The sequence below is a fragment of the Sceloporus undulatus genome, chromosome 8 (genome assembly GCF_019175285.1).
Source record: "Sceloporus undulatus isolate JIND9_A2432 ecotype Alabama chromosome 8, SceUnd_v1.1, whole genome shotgun sequence".
Lineage (NCBI taxonomy): Eukaryota > Metazoa > Chordata > Lepidosauria > Squamata > Phrynosomatidae > Sceloporus > Sceloporus undulatus.
In genome coordinates, this window is record NC_056529.1 from 3,194,618 (window position 1) to 3,217,006 (window position 22,389).

The 22,389-nt window shown below is 45.6% G+C and overlaps 1 protein-coding gene across 2 annotated transcripts; it reads right to left on the minus strand.

Moving 5' to 3' along the window:
• Nucleotides 1-88: 88 nt before the first annotated feature.
• On the minus strand, nucleotides 89-22,138 carry CCDC102A (coiled-coil domain containing 102A). 2 transcript variants are annotated; one of them, XM_042480689.1, is made up of 9 exons: nucleotides 21,983-22,101; nucleotides 10,708-11,630; nucleotides 10,073-10,290; nucleotides 9,529-9,637; nucleotides 8,328-8,444; nucleotides 7,813-8,022; nucleotides 6,237-6,407; nucleotides 5,402-5,505; nucleotides 89-1,247 (listed from the first exon to the last, which is right to left on the minus strand). In XM_042480689.1, the coding sequence occupies exons 2-9, from the start codon at nucleotides 11,299-11,301 to the stop codon at nucleotides 1,121-1,123; spliced, it is 1,650 nt and encodes a 549-aa protein (XP_042336623.1). In that variant the 5' UTR covers nucleotides 11,302-11,630; nucleotides 21,983-22,101; the 3' UTR covers nucleotides 89-1,120. The 2 variants fall into 2 exon arrangements, with proteins under 2 accessions (XP_042336623.1, XP_042336625.1); XM_042480691.1 differs by lacking the exon at nucleotides 5,402-5,505 and having other exon boundaries at nucleotides 21,983-22,138.
• Between the last annotated feature and the right edge of the window lie 251 nt (nucleotides 22,139-22,389).

The window sequence follows — 22,389 nt, forward strand, 5'->3', positions numbered from 1 at the left end:
TTTCTTAGTGAACAACAAAGTCAGGCATTTGCAGGAGAAAGAGACACAGAGTACCAGCATGTAAGTCACAAGCCACAAACACTATGGTGAGCTCAATGTTTATAATACAAAACATATACAATACAGAGAAATATAGATAAATGAGGAGGCTGAGGTGATGAGATGCTTCCTCATCACATTTTTTACCCCTTTCCTCACCTGCCTCTCTGGCATTTTATTTGAGTACCTGTTCAACTCAGGAGACACGGCAGAGCCAATCTGGAGAATCGGTTGAGTAGAAAATTGACGCAGGAAAGTACTGAAGGGAAGCATAGGCCACAGTGGTCTCCATGGGAAGAGACCCACACCATCTCATTCCTTTCTTCTCCATCCCACACTTTGCTTCTCCCTTCCTTCTCAAGAGAGTTCATTTCCCAGTTCTTGGATTTGTTTGAACTGAGCTCAGAGTCTTGTGCTTGACCTCCAAGAGAGAAAATGGAGACTGGGAGTGTGCCTGCCAATAGCGAGGAATGAAATGGATTAGGTTTACCCTTGAAACTCAGGGATTTCCATGTCCGCAGGTGATGAATCCACCCTGCCTTTCTGCTGGAACCTTAACAGGTGCCAGACCCCAAACAAGTTTTGTTTTGGGCGGCTCCTTTAAAGTTCATAGTAAAATCAGAGTGGACTGGTCAACCCACTGACATGGAAACCACCAGCCACCGCATCTTCAAATACTGAAGAGGCCTGAGCATTAGGGGAAGTTGGTATACAAATAATCCCAATGGAGGCAGATGGTTCCCTGGAATATGTCAAGTTTTTAGTTCTTGGTTTTGCTTTGAGCACTAGCGATGATTTGTAGGATGGGAATGGCGAGGGGGACAAGTAAGCGGGGCATTGCATGGCAACACCCTCTTTGAAATCTTTCCAGGACCAATTTCTTCAAACGGCCATTCCTGGTCAGCAAGTCTTATTTCCTCCCCAGCCTTTCTCACAGTTCTGTGTCTCTTTTCCCTTTGAGTTGTTAAAAGAAAAGGCCATATATTGCTCTGGTTGAAGAGCAACTGTCCTGACCCAAGCACCATGCTCAGTGCAGCAAGTATCTAGGCTTCTGTGTCACTATCACTAGTGACAGTGGCTGCTAAGGAACTTGGATTTGCAAGTCTTCGTCTTCATCGAGGTCGCTGGTGCCATCGCCAGGGTCATCGGGGCCAAAGCGTGAACCACGGATCTTCCCAAAAAGAGGGATGTTCTGCTGGCGGCGGAGTCTGTCCCAGGAAAAAACAGGAGAGACAGAAGAAAGAAGAGAGACAGAAGAAGAGAGAGAAGAAGAAGAAGCCAAAAATCAATCATTGGATTCCTCTAGATGGGTGCGTAGTTCATGCGATTTTTCTAACATATCCAAATGATGTTTCTGGTGAGAAGGACTGTGCAACTCAAAAGTTTGCTTTAAGAATATTCAATAACTATTCCAACAGATAGGGTTTGCTTTTTTTAAGTCCAAGGAAATAATGCTTGGTTTCTCCTACAAAACAGTACAGTTTGGGTAAGAGAGAATGAAACAGTTTTTTAAAAAAGTGTTTCTCTATATTTAAAAAGCAAAGCAAAACAAAGATTCTCCACAAATAGAAACAACAGCTTAGCAGACAAAGAGACAAAACAGAACCTCCTTCCTCTGCTGTGTTCATTTCCTCCTGCGTTGTGTTAAGAGCGTTGTTTGTTTTTAATGGGAAGAATCGGTGAAAAATCATCTGTACATGTCTACAACCAGAAGTGATACAACCTATGCAGCAGTCTCATTCATTCTTCTGCATGTATAGACCAGAGGGCCAAAATTATGTTTATATTAGTAGACATACTATTACACGCAATGGGTTATCCTTTAGGAGGCTGTGTGCAAGCCAAGGTTGCACAAGTAGCATTCCTCTGGTGTAAGGGATGCACCAGCACTACATTTTCTAATGTCGGTATCACACTACACTGTTATAGTGCTATCATTCCACTTTAACTGGTATGGCTGCTTCCTATGAAATGGCTGAATCTGTGGGTAAAGAATCCGTAGATATGGAAAGCCAACATTTTGGTTGTAGCTAATATTATTCTGGGAGTGACCATTTTGCAGATGATCAGTATCTCATCATCATCACCATCATCATCATCATCATCACGCTCCCTTTTTGTTTCACTCTAGAGCCACAGCAAGAACCTTACTCTTTCCCATTAAAGTCTTCCGAGAGATAAAAATAAACTTGCCCCAGAACACACCAGAGCTATTACTTCATGTTTAAACTTCATCCAGTAAAGTGGGTGTTATACACAGATAAAAGTCAGACTTGGACAGAGAGCCCCTCCATGGCTCCAAGCAGCACTTAGCAGACTTTTGATGAAAGCCAGCAAAGCTGACCAGAAACCCTTTTCAGATCCAAGGTACTTAGCAACAGCTAGTATTATCTTCTGTAACCTTTTATCGAGGCGTGGGATGGCGGAGACAGGGGGCAGGAAGTTGGTGGGATGAACTTAACGGAGCCAATGCTCAACTTTCTTAATGGTACGCTTCAAAATGTGGGGTTTTTTGGCTGCATCTGCACGGCAGAAATAATGCAATTTGATACCGCTTTAACTGCCATGGATCGATGTGATGGAATCTCAGGCTGGTTACAGACCACTGAAAAGCGGCGGTCTGCTGCCGCCGACGGTTGCTGCATCTGGGAACTGCAGCAGCCAAACGGCACGGTTCCCGGACGCAGCAAAGAAGGAGCGCGAAAATCGCACTCCTTCCTGAGCCCCGGATGTGACGCCGTGAGGTGCTAGTCGCGCACTCGCGGCATCATATCCAGGGCGTGATGTGCGAACGCAGAGCATCCGCTATGTAAAGATGGTGGCCCCCATGTGGACGGGCGGCACCATCTCTTACGCGCTCCGCGCATACTAGGGTTGGGGGCCGTGAGGAAGAGATGGCTCTTCCTAACACTAGTACGCGCAGAGCGTGTACTATGTGCGCGTTTGTAACACACCAGAGTTTGTTGTGACACCAGAGTTCTCTGACAGAGAAGGCTAAATGTCTCACAAAACTACAAATCCTAGAAATCCATAGCATTGAGCCATGGAGGTAAAGCAGTGTCAAACTCCAATGGTCAAGCCACTATGCCATCAAACACCAAATCTCAGGATTCTTTTATGCTTAAGACATGGCAATTACAACAGCATCAAAGTGCTGTAAAGGAGTCACATTGATACACTTCTTGTCTGTTGCAGAAGCAGAGGAAATCTAAAGCAAATGCATACGGCTGATGTATTGACAGATACACTTGGTGTAGAACAGTGCTTCCCAAATGCTGGTCTTTCACATAGTTTGGACTTTAGCTGCCCAAACCCCCAAACATTGGTCAATCGCCAGAGGAGACCATTGTGGGTGACAAGAAGGCAAAGCAGCTGCCCAGCCTTGACTGGTAGACTGGCTATCTCCCATTGTGAATGGGGCTCATTCTCAGCACCATTAGCTCCTGATCTTACCAGCATTAAACTTCACCCGCTGGAAATTTATGGGGCCAATTTCCAGTCCAAAAGCTCTCCAATGGAGGCTGTTTCTTCTATAAGTCTCTAGGTGCAAGAGCCCAACTACAGCTGCTTTTTACTGGAAAAAGCATGAATTATTTAAGGAGAGCGAGGGCAGTGGGTTCTGCTAGCGAGGGGGAAGAAGGCTCCATTATTCTCCCTTGATTTAATGGCAACATCCCCAATAAATAAGGAGATAAAAATCATCTCTTCTCTCTCCCTCTCCCCCCCCCCCCCCCTCTACAAAAAGGGGAAAAAAAGCCCAGCTGCCTCTCCTCAAAGGGCTCTTTGGATAGAGCAGAATCGATTGGAGCTGGCGGTCATCTTAGTGTTTTATTGCTAGAAAAGCACACATGCAAATTGAAAACAAAAACCCTTTTAAAGGCAATAAAATGGAAGCATCTTTTAAAGGCACTTTGGCTTACCATGTCATGGGCCATCTAACCTCACCCCAATCCCTTGATCTTCCAATCCCCAAAACATCCAGATCTCTTTTAGGATGGAAAGATATCTCTCTAGAGGCCTGAATCTTTTCCCCCAGGTTCCCATCTACACAAAGCCTTCCTCTGGTTACAGGGACTGGTTACAGGGAACTTCCATTGAAACAGCTTCACTTACTACTGGTTTGGTTCCTGGCCACAATTCAAAGTGCTGATTATGACCTATAGAGCCCTATAGGGGTTGCATCCAGACTATATGTAAAAACTGTGGCTGTATCTGCACTACAGGAATAATGCAGTTTGGCACCACTTCAACTGCCATGCTTCAGTGCTATCGAATCCTGTGATTTGTAGTTTGTTGCGGCACCAGACGCTCTCTGACAAAGAAGGCTAAATGTCCAACAAAACGACAAATCCTATGCAGAATTATGCAGAATTTTTGTGATAGGTAGAGAAATTACATTATTTCAAATCAATGAATATTCAGGGTCTCAGTAATTTGCCACATTTGGGTATGGAAGTAAATTTCCCAATTACACTTGGAGACAGGAGTGACGTACACAAATACACATGCGTGCAACACATATCTTCCAACTTATACATTCTCCCCATACATGTTCTCACAATAAGATTTGGCCATTAGCCTTTGCACTCTGTGTGTGTGTATGTGCTGTGTGCCTTTGAGTTGTTCCTGACTTACAGCAACCCATGAATGGGAGACAGCAGCCTCCCTTACTCTCCTGTCTGCTTTTTTTCCCTCTAAGATGGATGTGGCCAGGCCATACTAGGAGGAGGAAGGAACCCAGAAAGTCCTACCTTCTCTCCTACACTTCTTCCATTGCGTGTTTGAAGCTTAGCAGGCCTTCTCTTCCACTGAGCTCCTTGTGTCTTAAATGGATGTGAATGCTACACCCCATTTCTTCCAAAAGGTAGACATTTGGGAAGTATCACTAGGATGGTGGTCATGGCGTCACCCAGTGGGGTCCTCATTCCTTGCACACCCCTAGTGATGCCCCTGCATTTCTTAACCATGTCCAATCCATCACTCATAGGTTTCCGTACTACTTCATAGAATCATAGAATAATAGAGTTGGAAGAGACCGCAAGGGCCATCCAGTCCAACTCCTCTGCCATACAGGAACTCTCAGTCAAAGCATCCCCAACAGATGGCCATCCAGCCTCTGCTTAAAGACCTCCAAAGAAGGAGATTCCAATACACTCCGAGGGAGTTTGTTCCACTGTCGGACAGCCCTTACTGTCAGGAAGTTCTTCCTAATGTTGAGGTGGAATCTCTTTTGCTGTAGCTTGCATCCATTGTTCTGGGTCCTAGTCTCTGGAGCAGCTGAAAACAAGCTTGCTCCATCCTCATTATGACATCCCTTCTACATTCTGCTGGCCTCCCTAGACTTATCAGGGCTTCTCCCTACCTGGATTGCAGGTGCTCCAGCTGCACTTGGAGGGTCTCGCTTTGCTCTGTCTGCTCATCAAGCGACCTCTGCAATTTCCGCGCCTGGTTATGGGCCTCATCAAGCTGCAGAGCGGACAGAAACACACACATCAGAGGGGATCAGACCCCAGTGAATAAGGAGTGAGGCAGAATCCTCAGCACCACCAAGTCTCTCTATTCCGCACATACATCCAGACAACCGTAGATGGTTTGGACTCCAGTGCTTGAGTGAGAGGCATAATCCATATAGTCTTTTCTGCACACTTTTGAAGTTTATCTACACTATGGAATCATAGCAGCTTGATACAACTTGTATTGCCATAACTCCATCCTCTTGAACCTTGGGATTTGCAGTCTGATGAAGTCTTTAAAATTCTTTGCTATAGGGTAAGGGAGCAGACTAGAGTTCTCTTATAGAGAACCCCAAGTCTCTCAGCAAACTACAAACACCAATATGCAAAGGGAGTTTTCAGCACCTTTGACTAACTGAAAGATAGAAGTTGGTAGCCTAAGCTTTTGTAAAATTGATCCTACTTTCTCAGATATCTCCACCAAATGGATCTGAGGAAGTAGACTAAAGTCTGCATTGGATTGGCAGCCATGAAGGATGGCCTCTCAGGTCTCTGAACTCCTTCTTCCCCCCATTCTTGCAGTCCTAAATGCCAACAAAAATAGGGGATTACCAAACTGTTGGGCATTTGTCCATGCATACAACACAGATGTAAACTTTCAGTCTAGGCACCTAAATCCCAGAGTAAAATCTGCAGAGATGGGAAAGGAGGAGGAGGAGAGACTGGTAGGAGCTAGAGCCTTACCTCGTCCTCAGCCTGGGCCAGTTCCTTCTTGAGCTCTTCTACACGCAGGCGTAACTTCTTCACTTCAGCTTCATGCTGCTCAACCCGCCGGTTGGCATGGGCCAGCTCAGCCATCTTCTCCTGGCATTGCTTCTTCAGCTTGGCATGCACATGCTTCAGGTCAGCCAGTTCCTAAGGAAGGCAAATCCAGCTAGGCAAGTAAGCAGGACTGCATCAGACCTTTTGTAGACAAAGACACAACTGTGCCCTAATCCTAGGTGTAAATGCTATGTCCCATTGGGACTGGAAGGAACCAACCTCAAGATGCAACTTTAGGGTGACGTGCTAAAAGCTTCCATTCTGATACAGCTGCTATTCTTCTGTTGTTGTTGTCGTTATTTTTAAAGTAACATATTTGTTGGCTTTTTTTTGCAATACAAAACAATATGTGTATATTCTGAATAGCTGCTAAATAAATAATAACATTGTCGCCATATTCTGATTTTCTGTTTCCTCGTGCATTCCTGTTTACCTCTGAGGCTTGGAGCTGTTCCCTTAAAAATTGCAATCTCTCCAAACTGAAGCATGAAACAAGAGGAACAAATAGCTCTGCAGACTGTTGGTGTTGGAGGAAGAGGCAAGGAAAACCAAATTTCCAAGAAATGATCTTGTCTGTTTGTCTCTCACCATCTCAGGCAAGATTCAAAGACATGGCTGTGTTAGTCTGGAAAATCAGCATGCAAAGGGATCTTGTAGCACCTTTGAGACATAACTGAAAGAAAGATGTTATTAGCATGAGCGTTCGTAGACTCAAGTCTATGAATGTTCATGCTACCAACTGAACTCATGCTACCAACCTTCCCTGCCACCTGTATTATTTTAAACACCTTTTGCCTGATGAAGAAGCCAGTGGCGCTTCATGTACATTGTGCATTTTGGTTGGCCCAACAAAGGCAGCATTGCTTTGTGGATTTTGGATGTTACACTTTGCTATATGACCAACACAGCTACCCAAGCATATGTTTTCCCATAGAAAGGTTTGCCTGCCACCTGGTGTTGGCTCTCAGGAAACCACTTCTGAAATAAGAAACATTGAGGGTGTTAGTTTGCTTCTTTTTTTGTTCCTTGCTTCAAACATAGCAACACCTTTTGCTCTACTTTAATTGCATTATTCAGCTGGAAGAGAGGGGGGACCTTCTTTATTGGCAGCAACAGTTTGCAAGAAAAAGCTGGGCATCAGCTTCTGGGCACCAAACTTCAAGAGGGATATTGACAAGCTGGACTGTGTCCAGAGGAGGATGACCAAAATTACCAAAATGGTGAAAGGTTTGGAAACCATCAAGCCCTCTGAGGAGCAGCTAAGGGAGCTGGGTATGTTCAGCCCGGGGAAGAGAAGGTTAAGGGGTGACATGATAGCCCTGTTTAAATATTTGAAGGGATGCCATGTTGAAGATGGAGCAAGCTTGTTTTCTGCTGCTCCAGAGAATAGGAGCAATGGATTCAAGCACCAGGAAAAGAGATTCTACCTCAACATTAGGAGGAATGTCCTGACAGTAAGAAAGCCCACCTGTCATCCCAAATGGAAACTCAGTGTCACCTTATTTTTCTCAAAGAGCTCTGCTTGGATGGTTTTGAAGTCGGTGTCCAGGGCACTGACTGTCTGCCTCCTCTTTCGTGCCAAGACTTCCTCCAGGTCCTCAATTTGTGCCCGCAGCTTCTTGTTCTCCCGTTCAAGGTTCAGCTTCTCCGTCTCCAGGCGCTCCCGCTTTCCCCATTCTGCTGCGTTCTCAGCCTGGAGGCGCTCCATCTTCAGAAGGAGGAGGAAAATGGGGAATGAGAGTGGGGCATCACGACCACTCCAACATCAGAACCCACCAACCTTCACTGCATTTACTACTGACTGCTTTCTCCTCCTAAATCTTAAATCAGAAGCAAAATACACGATCCCACGGATCAATCTCCACAAGCACATATAATGCACTAGCTGATTTAAACAAGATAAATTAGGATTTTAAGGGCCGGACTGTTTCAATGGACTCAGCAGGTGAGCCATGGGAAGGCCCCAAGGATGCTCTGGATGGTCCACCAAGTCAACTGTTCCCACATTTTCACCTCCGAGCGCAACTCTGCCAACTTCTTGTCCATACTCGACCGTGCCCCAAGCTCATCTTCCAGATCCTCAGAGATACGTCCCAGTTCATCTTGGTGGATCTCCTTGAGGATATTCAGCTGCAGAGAGAAAAGAGAAGCTGGAAAATAACATATCTTTATCCCCCCCCTTTGCTAGAAAGAAAAGAAAATATAGTAGATTGTGGCAGACCCCTACTATCTTTAGAACAAAGAAAGGCAAAAAGTTGTGTTATTCTGAAACACCTCCTATAGTTAAGTTCTTCTCCTATAGTTAAGAAACCCTGTACTCTCTTTTGGGGTACTATAGCTCAGGGTGGGCAACTCCAGCAAGTCTGGAGGCCAATTTTATGTTTCCTGGGACTCTCCAAGGAACAGTCTACCAAAAACCTCCCTTTCCACCAAAAACCTTGTGGTTTTAAGTAACTATGTAATCCAATGAAAAGGATCTCAATAGCCTACAGGTTGAGTCTCCCATATCAAGAAGTCTGAAATGCAAAATACTCCAAAAACCAAAACATTTTTGATGGGCGGCTGAGATAGTGGCACTTTTGCTTTCTGATGGACAGCAGTTATTTTAATAATTATTTTAAGGGGCATTTAGAGACATTTTGAGAAACATTTAAACAATTCTCAGTGTTTGAAATATGAGCGAACAGTGTGCATGCTGCTAGGATGGTGGGTAGTGAAAAGAAGACAAGAGATGCAGAGATTAATAGTAATATGTAAATGGCACGTGTCGTTAAAACACCATTATTGAAAAACAAGCTTTTCTAACCAGGCACTTTCCAGATAAGTTGACTTTGCCAAGTTTCCACCATTCTGCAATCAGACTATGTGATTTCTATGCATCGGGAAAGCACCAGGTTAAGCAAACCAATGTATACTCCTTCAAGAGTACTTCTGTGCCAGTTGCAGTGTCCACCAAAGTATCCTATGCCTTTTTCTCTAACAACATTGTGACTTCTACCGTTAATGTTAAACCATTAGCACAATGGCAACTCACCACATCAACTCCCTATCCAACTTTAACCCAAATGGACTAGAGAGTTCTGAGCTTGCTAACAAGTTCGCTAAACACGTTAAGCCTTTTCTACAAAGGTTCCAATCTCTGGCTTAGAGGCATGAGAGATTGGCTGGCCTGCGCCAGCAATTCCTGTTTTGCACTTGCTCAAGATTGGCTGACCTGCTTCAGCACTTCTTGCTTGTTCTTGTTCAGCTCTTCGTACTTGATCTTCCACTGGCTCAGCTCCCCTTCCAGCTTCTCAATGTTCTTGCTGAGGGACAATTTGTCCCTGAAAGAGACAACAACACAAATTGGCAGGGCTGAGGTTGGCTATGCTTTTATGGGGGAAGAGTTTTGTGCTCTGACCATCCCAAGGGGACCCTATATACAACAAGGCCATCACATTTGCTGGGGATGCCCATGAAGTGGAAAAACTGCAAATAAAACAATACTGCTTTCCTAACCCGAGACAAAACCCCTCTAAAAATCTTAGAACTCTGTGGTCAACATCTGCCAGAACTTGACCACAGAATCATGTTGGAGGACCTACAAATGCCTAGAGAAGCATTTTCTCTAGGAATCTCTAGGTCCTCCAGTACAACTCCACAGTCAACTTCCAGCAGAATTTCTCTGGAGGACATAGTGATTCCTAGAGAGAACTTACTAATCAAATCCTCTTGGCCAACTGTATTTGACCAAGATATCATAGGAGTTCCACACTCACTCTCGCTCCTTGAGTAGGACTTTCTGGGACTCATCTAGCCGCAGCTTGAGCGCGGTGATCTTGGTGGCATCTTCTTCAATGACGGAGACATCTTCCCAAAGCAGACGGTTCCTCTCTTGGCGGATGAAAGACGAACGGACACTGATCGAACTTCTCTGGTCCCAGCACTCAGGTCCTTCTTGCTTGCTCTTCAAGAGGTTCTCCATCAGTTCAAATTCCTGCAAGGATTGTGGATTTTATGGGGTAGGTGGTGAGGAGGAGAAGTGATGAATTGCAAAATTGCATTTTTTTTGTTTGACAAAATATTCCACCTGATATCCTGGGATCTCAGGGCAGTGCACAATTTAGATCAACTTGAACTGTTTCAAGCAACTTAAAATTCAATACCATAAAAATAAACCATGGTCTAAATTCTCTTGATAGTAGATCCAACCACTACACCATACTAGCTCTCCTTTTAAAAATGTTTATATCTTACTCTTTATGATAGAATCTCAGGGCAGCTGACAAATCAAACAATATCATCATCTCCAAATAGGGCACCCAAACTAAAAACTGGGGAGGGCTCCTGTAACTTTAATGGTTGTGCAGAAGACAATCCCTTGCTCTCCTCCACTATCCCTCTCACTCCTTACCTTATTTTTCGACATCTTCTCAGAGCCGACGTCCCGCACCGGCTCCTGCTCTGGGGCGGCATCACTCTCCTTCTCAGAAGTGATGCGGTTGTCCATCTCCTTCTCCCCCTCACTGTCTCCTTTGAGCCGGGCCACCTCTTTGCCCAGTTGCTCATTCTCGTTCAGGACCTCTTGTCTCTCCCGCTTCAGGCTGGTCAGTTCCTTCGTCAGGGTCTCCAGCTTCTGGCGCAGTTGGCGCACTTCCTCCCGGGCCTTGTTGCGTTCGGCACGCACCTTGCTCCACTTTTCTCGCCAGTTGGCAGTGCAGTCCGACCACCAGCGCATCGTCTTCTCCATCTGCGCAGCTCTGGCTCGGGCCTCTTCCAGTTCACGGAGCCGCAGCTCTTCCCGGCTCTCCCAGTCCCCTTCGAGGCAACTGGCACTCAGCAGGGAGAGCTGGGGTGGCCCGGGCGATGGGGTGCCGCTCTTTGGAGTAGGGGGCATGGAATCAGACAGGCTCATCCTCTCCGGCTGAGGGCTGCCCAAAATGTTGAGGAGGCTGCTCTTGGAGAGCTGAGGCGAATCGGCCAAGCGGGAACTGGCACTCTGACTCATTTCGCCTCGGGGTCAAGTCTCCAAATGATGGCAAATAAGTCAATAGGAATGTGGCATGGGAGCTCAAAGTGCCATTTTCTCCTCAGTGAGAGAAAGTTTAATTATTATTTCTGTCACAAGGAATCTTTTGCCAGGCACTAGGCTCCCATAGTTTGTCACTTCAGATGAAGACAAACTGGGAGAGGGATGCCAAAGAAGAAGCCAAAATGGCACAAAGTTGGTGGTAATCCTGGTGCCTCAATGAAGAAAGGGACCTATTACTCCTTGGTTTTTAGGATTCCCATCTTAGGGAGTCAAGTGCTGCTGTAGAAACCAGAGGATGCAGAGGCCTAAGTAAAAAAGAGAATAAAAACTTAATCATGCACGGTGGCCTTGAATGCTGGCCACTTGCGGCCATTCATCATGGTGGTTTCTGGAGTTTTCCTCTGCCTTCTGTTTGCATGAAGAAAATATTACAAAACTAATCCCTATGGCAGAAAGAGCTCTTCCCCACATCCCAATGAAAACAACACAATATTCACATCAGAGCAGCAGAGCACTAAAGTCAGAATCATACAAGCCATTATACTCCCCATTACTATGTAAGGATTTGAGAGGTGGACAGTGAAGAAAGCTGAAAGAAAGAAAACCAACTCATTTGCAATGTGATGCTGGAGAAGAGTGTTGGATACCATGGACAGCCAGAAAGACAAACAAACGGGTCCTTAATTAGATCAATCCTGAACTCTCCCTGGAAGCCAAGATGACGAAACTGAGGCTGTTGTACTTTGGCCGTATCATGAGAAGACATGGATCAATGGAAAAGAAAACAATGCTAGGAAAGGTTGATGGTAGTAGGAAGAGAGTAAGACCATGCGCCAGTTGGCTGGACTCTGAATTTGCAAGACCTAAACAGAGCAGCAGAGGATAGGGGGTCTTAGAGATGTCTCATCCATAGGATCGCCATGATTGAGTACAGTTTAGAACAACAACAAGCATAGCTGCCATGTTAACGTTCTTCACTTTTGTTTCTGCCATTCCCTTCCATATTGATGGTTGGGACTAAGGTTGTCAGAGTGAAGACTCGAGAAGGTCCTTATACCTTTAATGGTTGTGTAGGAGAGGGAATTTCTGCAGGTGTTGCTTGCTGTGCACCCAGGTAACAAACAACCCCTCCTGAAAAGTCCAATTTCTACATACCCATTGGAGGCATAGGAGCCTTCTCCAACTTTCACACTGGGAAACTCAGCTGAGACCAGGGGTGGGTAAGGTAAGGGTGTGGGGTATCATGCAACCGCTGTTTTTGTGGCTCTCATATCCCCAGTTGCCCTTCATCTGGCAAAAAAAGGGTGAACTGCCTCTCCAAGAGTGTCCTTGGGGCCATACGTGGCTCATGGGTTGCATTCCTGCCCAGCTTCGTGCAAGGTTTCGTTTCCATAAAATCAATGCCAGTAGCTCAGCCTTGGCTTTGGCAAGAGATTTGCCCATTTCTCTAAGGAGACAGCAACCAGACATAAGGCAACGTCATTGCATTTTCCACTCCTCTTGAAACTTGGCTTGGAAATGGTAGGAAGGAGATGAACCAAATGGGAGGTGGAAAAGGGAGGGAAGGAGGAATAAATTTTTAGCATGGAAAGAAGGAACAAACAAAAGGAAAGAGGATAATTGCATCCAGGCAGAGACAAACAAGAGAGGAAGAACAAAAATACATGTGCAGAAGAAATGAGAAACCATAAAGCAGAGAGCAAGGCCAATGAGCCTGCCAAGAAGCTGTCATTTGGGAGACCCACGCAGTTTCTCCACTGGCCAAAGGTAAAATGGATCATTCACTCCTGGTTCGGGTTTGAAAATGAGGCAGGAAGCAGCTGGTCAGAAGAGAGGGCCAGCTTCGCCCCTTCCCAAAGACAAAGAAACAACAGCCCTGTAAAAAGTACTGCTGTCTATGAAACAAGTCTGAACCACTGACTTGGGTTATTGCAACAGACACGTTCTAGGTATCAGTCATGGAGTATGGATGGGTAAACATTGCAAGAGAGCCATCATGATGCAGTGGTTTGAGCATAATAGGACCAGGACTCTGGAGATTGGGAATTGATTCCCTGCTTGGTCACAGAAACCCACTGGCTGGCCCTTGGGCACATCACACTCTCTCAGCCCCAGAAATCCCCACCCTTGGCAATGCCATAGGTCAGAAATGACTTGAAGGCACACAACAACAAACTTTGCAACTCCAGTTAAGGAAGTGATTGTTTGGCTTTACCCTAAGCCAGTCTTCTCCAACTTCCATGTATCATACCCTCCAACTGTCCCAAATTGGTAGGGAGAGTCCCAATTAATCCTCTGCAATTCCACTTTTTCACTTGCTTTTAAAATGCCCATTTCGGTCTCCTTTTCCAACTTTCCTCCTTTGCCCTTGTACTTCAATTGTTGCAAAAGGAGTTCAAAGCATTTAAGTAGATTGCAAAACACAGTAGTAGTTCTGCAGGCGAGGAAGAGAAAGGTTTCCATGACTGAGTGGTCTCTGGTCTTAGTTGAGCTTAGCTGAGTAAGGATCCAGATCCTGCTTTCCCAGAGTCTTAGTCCAACATTCAAACCACTGGCTCTCTCATGCATAACGCATGGCACAAAGCTTTGCTTTCTCAGCTTCCCCTCCGGCTGCCCTTCACCCCAGCGACCACTTATCTAATTCCACCACTTTCCCACACTCTGCAATTCTTTTGCTCCACTTTCTAGGTTGCCTAAAGATGACAGGGGCCCCTTTTTTCTCATGCATGCAGGAAGCCTGTCTTTCATTTACATCCCACATAGAGGCCAAAAGAAGAATGGAGGGAGCCTCTTGCAGACACATCTTTCCCAACCCAAATTCTTTGGCTGCCTCTCTTTCTCTCTCTCCTTCCCTCCACAGCCTCCAACAACTCAAAAATGTCTGCTTTTCTCCATTGTACTTATTACACAAGAAGTGAGAGAGGCGAACCCTACAAGTAGAAAGGCGATAGTCGCCAAAGGAATGGGATGGTCAAGCGTTTCAAATCCATAGCAAGCTGACTGACCTGTGGGTTTTTCTCATCCAAACTTGGCTTTGTTCAGAAACAGTGTGAGAATGAGCCAATTTGGACATGAGTGTTTGGAGCAAAATCCCAGCGTTTTCAATCCCGGCTCAAAAGGCGCTCACGGTGAAGCTGTTACATGAGCTGCCCGACACAACGACAACCAGACAATCTCACATCGGGCTGTAAGCCTCTGTAATGTGGAGCGAACCAAGGTGTGCCAAAGTGTGAACTGCGCACTCGGCCAACTTCCTGCAAAATGATATTTTTAGCCCTTGTGGAAAAACAATCACTTTCCCTACAAGTTTTGTTCCATATACATAAATAGGTCAGACTTTTTTGGCACCTGAAAGCTGAACTCAGCTCAGGACCATGTGTGTTTTGCAATGCTGCCCAAGCAGAGGATTTCATACTGAGCCCCAAGGATCTCAGCTTCGCTGTTTTGAAAATTATTTTTCTCCTGCTGTCGTTCTAGGTCTGAAAGTCTGGCAAAATCTCAAAGACAGAAAAAGGTTTTTGAGCCCCCCCCCCCCAAAAAAAAATGTCCTTTATGGGGCATGAGGGCATTTTTGCCACATTTTGGAGGACCACAAAAACAGACCAGTGTCAAACATGACCCACAGATGGCATTTTGCCCACCGGTGACTTCCCTGATGGTTGCAGCAAGTGAAAACAAAAATGGGTTCAGGGTTGTAAAACGTTTTACACACAGAGAGAGGCTTCCAAAAAATGCTTAAGGGTGAGATAATGAAGATGTGTCAGATGTTTGTGAAATCCCAATGTGTGTACTTTGGCGTCTGGGAGGCAATTGCTTAAAAGACGTGGGATGGCAAGTTTGGGACGGGAGGGGGTTAGGAGGTCAAAGGTCAAGTGATTTAACTAGGCCTGCCCTTGGGACAATTGTAAAGTCCCCTGGCAGCTGTTTGCCAACTTGGGACAAGGAAGATTTAATGAACTGATTAGTCTCATGTCTCCCAACAGCTAGAACTGCAAGGATTTCACCCTGATTGAAGGGCAGAACTTAAGTTACTTATTTTCCAACATCAGTTCCAATATGAGTTGCTGTCCCCAAGAAAGTAACTTTTCTGGAAGAGAGTCATCATCGCTGGGGCATTTTAGGCCCAGAAAGGCCTTTTAAAAAACTGGAAGTGAAAATTGGAGGAAGGGACATCAACAATGTAAGATATATGCAGATGATGCCATATTGCTAGTGGGGAAACCAAAGCAAAAACCTGGAACAATTATTGAAGAAAGTCAAGGAGGAAATGACAGTTTAGTGCTGAACATTAAAAAACAAAACCCAAAATAATGACCACAGATGGTTTAGATTATGCAGACAATGAAACAATTGAAATAAAAGTACACATGCATGCACACACTTGCACCAAAAACCCAAACAATCTAGAGTGAACCTGGATGCTTTAGACACAGGAATTCACTCTCCAGTGAGCTCCATTTTAATCAATCTGTATAGTATAGCTCAGGATCAGAAATACGCCTCTCAGACACACTGATCCATCCCTGCTTTACAATAAATGGAAGGCTTCTTCTTAACCATCATGAGAACCCCCTGAAGAGTATCAAAGACCAAAGCACCTAAATCTAATCCAGAGTCCAGAAAAGGTACCTGTTTGGATGACGGCTCTCAGAGTCCTCCAAACTAGCATAGACTGTGGGAGCTATAGTTTCCCCCCTCCAGAAACTTTTCCAAGCCTTCGCAGTACAGACTACGGTTGTGCCAAATCCACTTACCTCACCCTCAAAAGGAGAACACCTTGCTCTTACTCAGATGTGGCTTCTTTAGTTGCCAAAGGCAAGCTACTATCCAAATCCAGTTTGTACCCCAATAACTACGGAAATGGGACAGACACAGCTTCCATTTTGGAAAGGAGGAAAGAAAACAGCAGGGCAAGCACACCCGAGGAAGTCCGAAGAAGGACTCTGCAAGCGCTTAGAGGCACATTTTCTGTCTTAAGGAGGAATTTGTTTCCCCCAGTGAGGCTCCAGGTGAGAACACCTGTCTGCAAGAATGGCAATTTTAAGCTGGGTTAAATAAATCAAACAGGACAGCAGCCACTGGCAGGTTTGCTCTGGAGGTGTGACACTGAGCTCCTTAAGCTTTCAAGGGCTTCCTAGAAAAACAAAGGCATGGGTTGGAGAGGAGGGAAGAGGAAAAGGAAGCATTTTAAGGCACTTTGGAGGGGAGAACTACCCTGGTCTACATGTGAGGGACTTTGAAAGAGTTGGAAAACCAGGTCTCCCCAAGAGATTGCATTCTCTACCCCACCTGAGTCGCCAATGAGTCTAGGTTTAATCCAGAGCAAGGCGTGGTGTGGTTTTCCATTAGAAACAGGGTTGCAATCCTTAACAGAGCAGTTAATTGTTTAACAGAACTTTTAATAACAAAGCGAGTGCCCCATGCTTGGACATTAAAATAAACCTGGGCAGCAGTGTGTTTTGGACCAATGGATTTCTATGGTTCCTGAAGTCCTAATCTACTACTGCATCATGCTGGTTCATTCCAATATATATTGTTCTTGTCGTGTGTCTTCAAGGCGTTTCTGACTTGTGGCAACCCTAAGTCGAACTTATCTTGGGATTTTCTCGGCAAGGTTTGTCTGGAGGATGTTTGCCATTGCTCTCCCTAAGGCTGAGAGTGTGTGACTAGCCCAAGCTCAACCAGTGGGCTTCCATGGTCTCCAGAGTCATAATCCAATGCTCAAATCATTATGCCACACTGGCACACTTTTTCGTATTACCTACCCTGCATTTCTCTATTTGGGAATGAAAGAGAGAAAGGGAGATGCTCATGCCTATCTGTCCTCCTCTCAAGTAAAGGACCCACCAAACATGAACCCCACATCCCAGAACCCACAGGAATCATGCAGGGGAAGCAAACCACCCACAAGTTGCACTAATTGTTTGCAGGCGCCTCCGCTCCTGGAAGGCCTTTGCCCACATGAAAGGATCCTGGTGCTAGCAACCAGACGCTGAGCAGACGATGCAGCCGGACAGTGGGAGTCGCTTGATTTTCCACCAAGTCCTTCAGAGACTCTTACACTTTGGCTACTCAGCATCCCAACCCCAACATCTCCTCATTCAATGGAAACTAAATTGGGAAGAGGCATTGTGAATCTTCCACAAGGATCCAGGCATGCAGGGCCAGTGAGAAAGACATGGAAACTGAACCATTAGGAAACAGGCACAAAGGATCTGTGTACAAATAACAGCAGCAGCAGCCGAAAACAACAAAGACTTGGACTACTGACACACTCCAAAATTAATCCAGTTTGACACCACTTTAACTGCCACATCTCCTTGCTATCAATTTGTAGTTTGTTGTGGTACCAGAGCTCTCCGACAGGGAAGGTGAAACAGCTCACGAAACTACAAGTACCAGAATTCCATAGCATATATCCATGGCATTTTAAGGCAGTATTTTTTTGTGAGTTTTTCAGACTATGTGGCCATGTTCTAGAAGAGTTTATTCCTGACGTTTCGCCAGCATCTTCAGAGAAGATGCCAGCCACAGATGCCGGCGAAACATCTGGAACAAACTCTTCTATAGCATGGCCATAGAGCCTGAAAAACCCACAAAAAAACTATGGATGCTGGCTGTGAAAGCCTTCGACTTCACATTTAAGGCAGTGTCAAACTGCATTACTTCTGCAGTGTATCTCAGAAAACATCAAATCCCAGGATTCCATAGCACTGAACTATGGCAGTGGAAGTGGTGTCAAATTGCATCAGTTCTGCAGCACAGATGCAGCCGGCGTTTGGTATCAAGGGAAGTCTTGCGAAGGCCTAGAATTGCAACCAATTCCCTTTCAGAACACCGTGGCTTGACTTTATTTTTAATCTGAAGAAGTGGATTATAATCAACGAAAGCTCGTGATAAAGTAAATCAAAGGTGCTTCTCTTCCCTTGCATATCTTTGCGTACTGAAACAGACTAACAGCCAGGCCTATCTCTCTGAAAACTGCAGCCAAAGTGGGACTCTGCTTTGGCATGCACCCAAGTGAGAGTGTGCCCAGCTAGCATAATGGCGAATCCAGCTGTGCAAACAAAGCATCCCTCCTCCCCACAACTGAGAAGGGAGCGCTTCCCTTTCCCCTTTTGTCTTTTGCAGCAATCGAGAAAAACAGGGTGGAGATAAGGGAAATTTCTGTCATTCTGACACTATCAGATATGAGGCTGATGCACCCCGCAAAAGAGAGAAAGAAAGATAGAAAGAAAGACAAAGTTCTGCTGGAACTAGGTGCCTGGAGGTGGAATTTAACTACTCTATGTATTTTGTACCACATTTCTACATTTTTTCTCACTTTGTGCAGGTGTGAGAAAAGTTACAATTACTGAAATATACAACTACACCAAAGGCAACTTCCAGCAGAAGGAAAACCAAGACAAAGCCAATATAGATGTCCAAAACACACTGCAGAAATAATCTGGTTTGACATTGCTTCAACTGCCCTGGCTGAGTGCTAGGGAATTCTAGGAACTGTAGTTATGTGAGACATTTAGCCTTCTCTGTTGGAATGTTCTGGTGCCACAATAAACTACAATTCCCAGGATCCTTTAGCACTGAGCCAGGGCAGTTAAAGCAGTCTCAAACTGGACTATTTCTGCAGTGCATTTTGGAGCATAGCCTCCCTACGAATGGGCTCCGGAGTGCGAGTGGTACTGAACCCGTCCAAGATACCTTTCAGCCCTGCGTCCACACAACCGCTTCTGCGATCTGAAATTAAGATCCCCAAAGGATGTATTAACCAGGATGCAGGACAAAAGGCCAAATGGCTGGCATCGCTGCCAAACTAGGAATGTGCTCCAGGAAACCTTAATGGCCGGGTGCTGGAGAGTCATAATTGGTTAAGTATAGGGCTTTGGGAGATGGTCAACCCACCGCCACCAAGAGAGCCCAGTTTTGGATACCCAGCCTAAGCGCAATGACAAACAAGCGGGAAAGAGGACATGACCCACCGCAGTGCAGGTGCTGCTGTACTTATACCCCTTGGGTCAATGTATTTTGGGTCTTACCTTCGAATGTCAAGAAAACAAAAATGACCACAGAAGTTACTAAAAGACTAGTGCAAAGACTACCATACCCTCTGAGTGTGACTTAGGGAGCTGGGTATGTTCAGCCTGGAGAAGAGAGGGTTAAGAAGTGACATGATAGCCCTGTTTAAATATTTGAAGGGGTGTCATATTGAGGAGGGAGCAAGCTTGTTTTTTGCTACTCCAGAGAATAGGATATGGAGCAATGGATTCAAACTATAGGTAAAGAGGAAAAGAGATTCCACTTTTAAAAGGTCTGGAAACCATAAAGCCCTGTGAGGAGAGACTGAAGAAGCTGGAGATGTTTAGCCTGGAAAAGAGAAGGTTAAGGGGTGATATGAGAGCCTTGTTTAAATATTTGAAGGGGTGTCACATTGAGGATTGAACAAGCTTGATTTCTGCTGCTCCAGAGATCAAGACAAGGTGCAATGGATTCAAACTACAAGAAAAGAGATTCCACCTAAACATTAGGAAGAATGTCCTGATGGTAAGAGCTGTTCGATGGTGGAATACACTGCCTTGGAGTGTGTTGGAGTCTCCTTCTTTGGAGGCTTTTAAATAGAGGCTGGAGGGGGATGCTTTGATTGAGAGTTCCTGCATGGCAGGGGTTGGACTTGGTGTCCTTTGAGGTCTCTTCTATGATTCAATTACTAATGCAAAGTTGGCAAACTTGCATGAGCTTGAGGGCTGAATTCCTTTTCGGAGACGTTCTCCCTGGGACCCTCATTCCAGTGAAGGGTGGAGACAAAGGCAAAGGATTTTGACCCAAAACAACTGGAATGTTTTAGCTTAAGGCTTTCCTTTCCACTAACCGTGCCTCAGGACAGGCATTTCATCACACTATATGTCTTGATAGCAGTTTGGCATCACTTAAGCAGCCATGACTCCATACTAAGGAATCCGACTAAGGAATTGGTGACAGATTAGAGAGGAACAGGTTGAGTCTCCCTCATCCAGAATCCTGAAATCCAAAATACATTTGTGGCTTTGGCTAACATGTTCTCTCTAGGAATGTCTAGGTCCTCCAGTGTGACTCTGCTAGACGTTGATCACAGTCACGCTGGAGGACTGAGAAACACTTCTCTAGGCATTTGGAGGTCCTCCAACATGCTTCTATGGCCAGATGTTGACAACAGAGTTGCATCGCAGGACTTAGAAATTCCTAAAGAAAAGTAAAAATAACAAAACTAGTTGTTTCTTATTTGTGGGTTTCCCACTTTCCCAGGGATCTTGTGCCCATAAGCCCAGAGAAAGTGGAGGGCCCACTGTGCTCCAAAACCCCAAACTTATGGTTTAGTGTACATAAACTTTGTTTCATGCACAACATTATTAAAAGTATTATGTTGAAAATTACCTTCAGGCGATGTGTATAAGGTGCCTATGGAACGTAAATGATTTTTGTGTTTTAGACTTGGGCCCCATCTGTAAAATATCTCATTATTTAATGTGTAAGCAAACACCGGTTATTACAAATCCCCAAACCAGACAACGCTGCTCCTTCTCGTCCCAAGCATGTTCAGATAAGAGACTAGTTTGTAGTTTGGACTTCCAGCTCCTGGAAATCTTAGCAAGCATGGCCAATGCTCAGGGAGCTGAAGTCCCCAATATCTCAAGAACCAAAGACTGTCAACTATAAGAGCTCTTGGGTGGCCAATTCTAAATGCGCTTTAACTTATTTCCACTTCACGAATTCATGTGAAGTTGACCTATGAGAGAGGACCATAGTGGTTTGAGTGCTGGACTACAACTCTAAGGACCAGGGTTCGAGTCCTGGCTTGGCCATGAAACCCACCACTCCCCATCTTTGGAAGCCAACTTCTCCTCTCAGGGAAGGGGCCTTGGAGGGGGACCCCAAATTGTGGCCCCCTCTCTTTCTGAGGCTCCCTGGGGGTCTCTTTTATGGGGGTCGTGCCTTGAGCCCCTCTTTCCTTGGGGGGCCAGGCTCTCCCCTCCCTGAAGCTGCAGCCCCCCAGAAGCATGAGGGAGAGGACTGAAAGGAGAAATGGGGGTCTTCCTCCTTCTCTTCCTTTCCCTCCAAGTCTCCCACTCCCAAGCCAAACTTACAGAAGGGGTTTTGGAGTTGGACCCCTGAGGGTCTCTTTCTTGGGGGGGGGGGGTCCTGCCTTGAACCCCATTTTCTTGGGGGGCTCAAACTCCCCCCTCTTTGCAACTTCATCCTCCCAAGGGTCCTGAGAATGAGGAGACAGAAGACACCTGAAAGGCCAATTACTATTACTGCTACTACTACCACTATTACTATTACAGTACTACTACCACTATTACTACTACTACCACTATTACTATTACTGCTACTACTACCACTATTACTACTACCACTATTACTGCTACTGCTACTACTACCACTATTACTATTACTGCTAATACTACCACAATTACTACTACCACTATTACTGCTACTGCTACCACTATTACTGCTACTACTACCACTACTTCTCCTTCTCCTGCTGCTTCCTCTTCCTCTTCTCCTCCTCCTTCTCTTCCTCCTCTGAGGGGTCTTTCTGGACCACCACCCCCTTTAACCCCCTCAAAGGAAGGGGGCCTTGGAAAGGGGACCCCCCTCCATTTCCACCCGGGTTACTCACCTCGCTTGAAAATCAAGGCTGAGAGTTTAACTCGCGTCCGTTCCGCTTGGGATTCCGTCCGCACTGCTGTTGCTGCTGTTGCTGCTGCTTTGGGCCTGGGAGGCTGGGAAGTGTGGAGGAGAGGTTTGGAGTAGTAGTCTCCTCCCCTTCGGAGTTGGAGAGGAAAGGGGGGCTTCCTGGGGAAGGGGGCTGCTTGGCTCAACCCAGAGGAGAAGGGAAAGGCTTGCATTCAGACGTGACACTGGAGTTGGCACTCATTCCAAAGGAGGCCATGCGAGTCAAGGCTACTGTGCAACTTTATTGCCCAGCCAACTCCAATTTGTAGCCTTTGGAGCAAGTAATCCAAGTCCCACTTGAGTCTTGTTGGAAGTGCTTTGCATTCTCTTTCCCTTCTCCTTGGATGGATA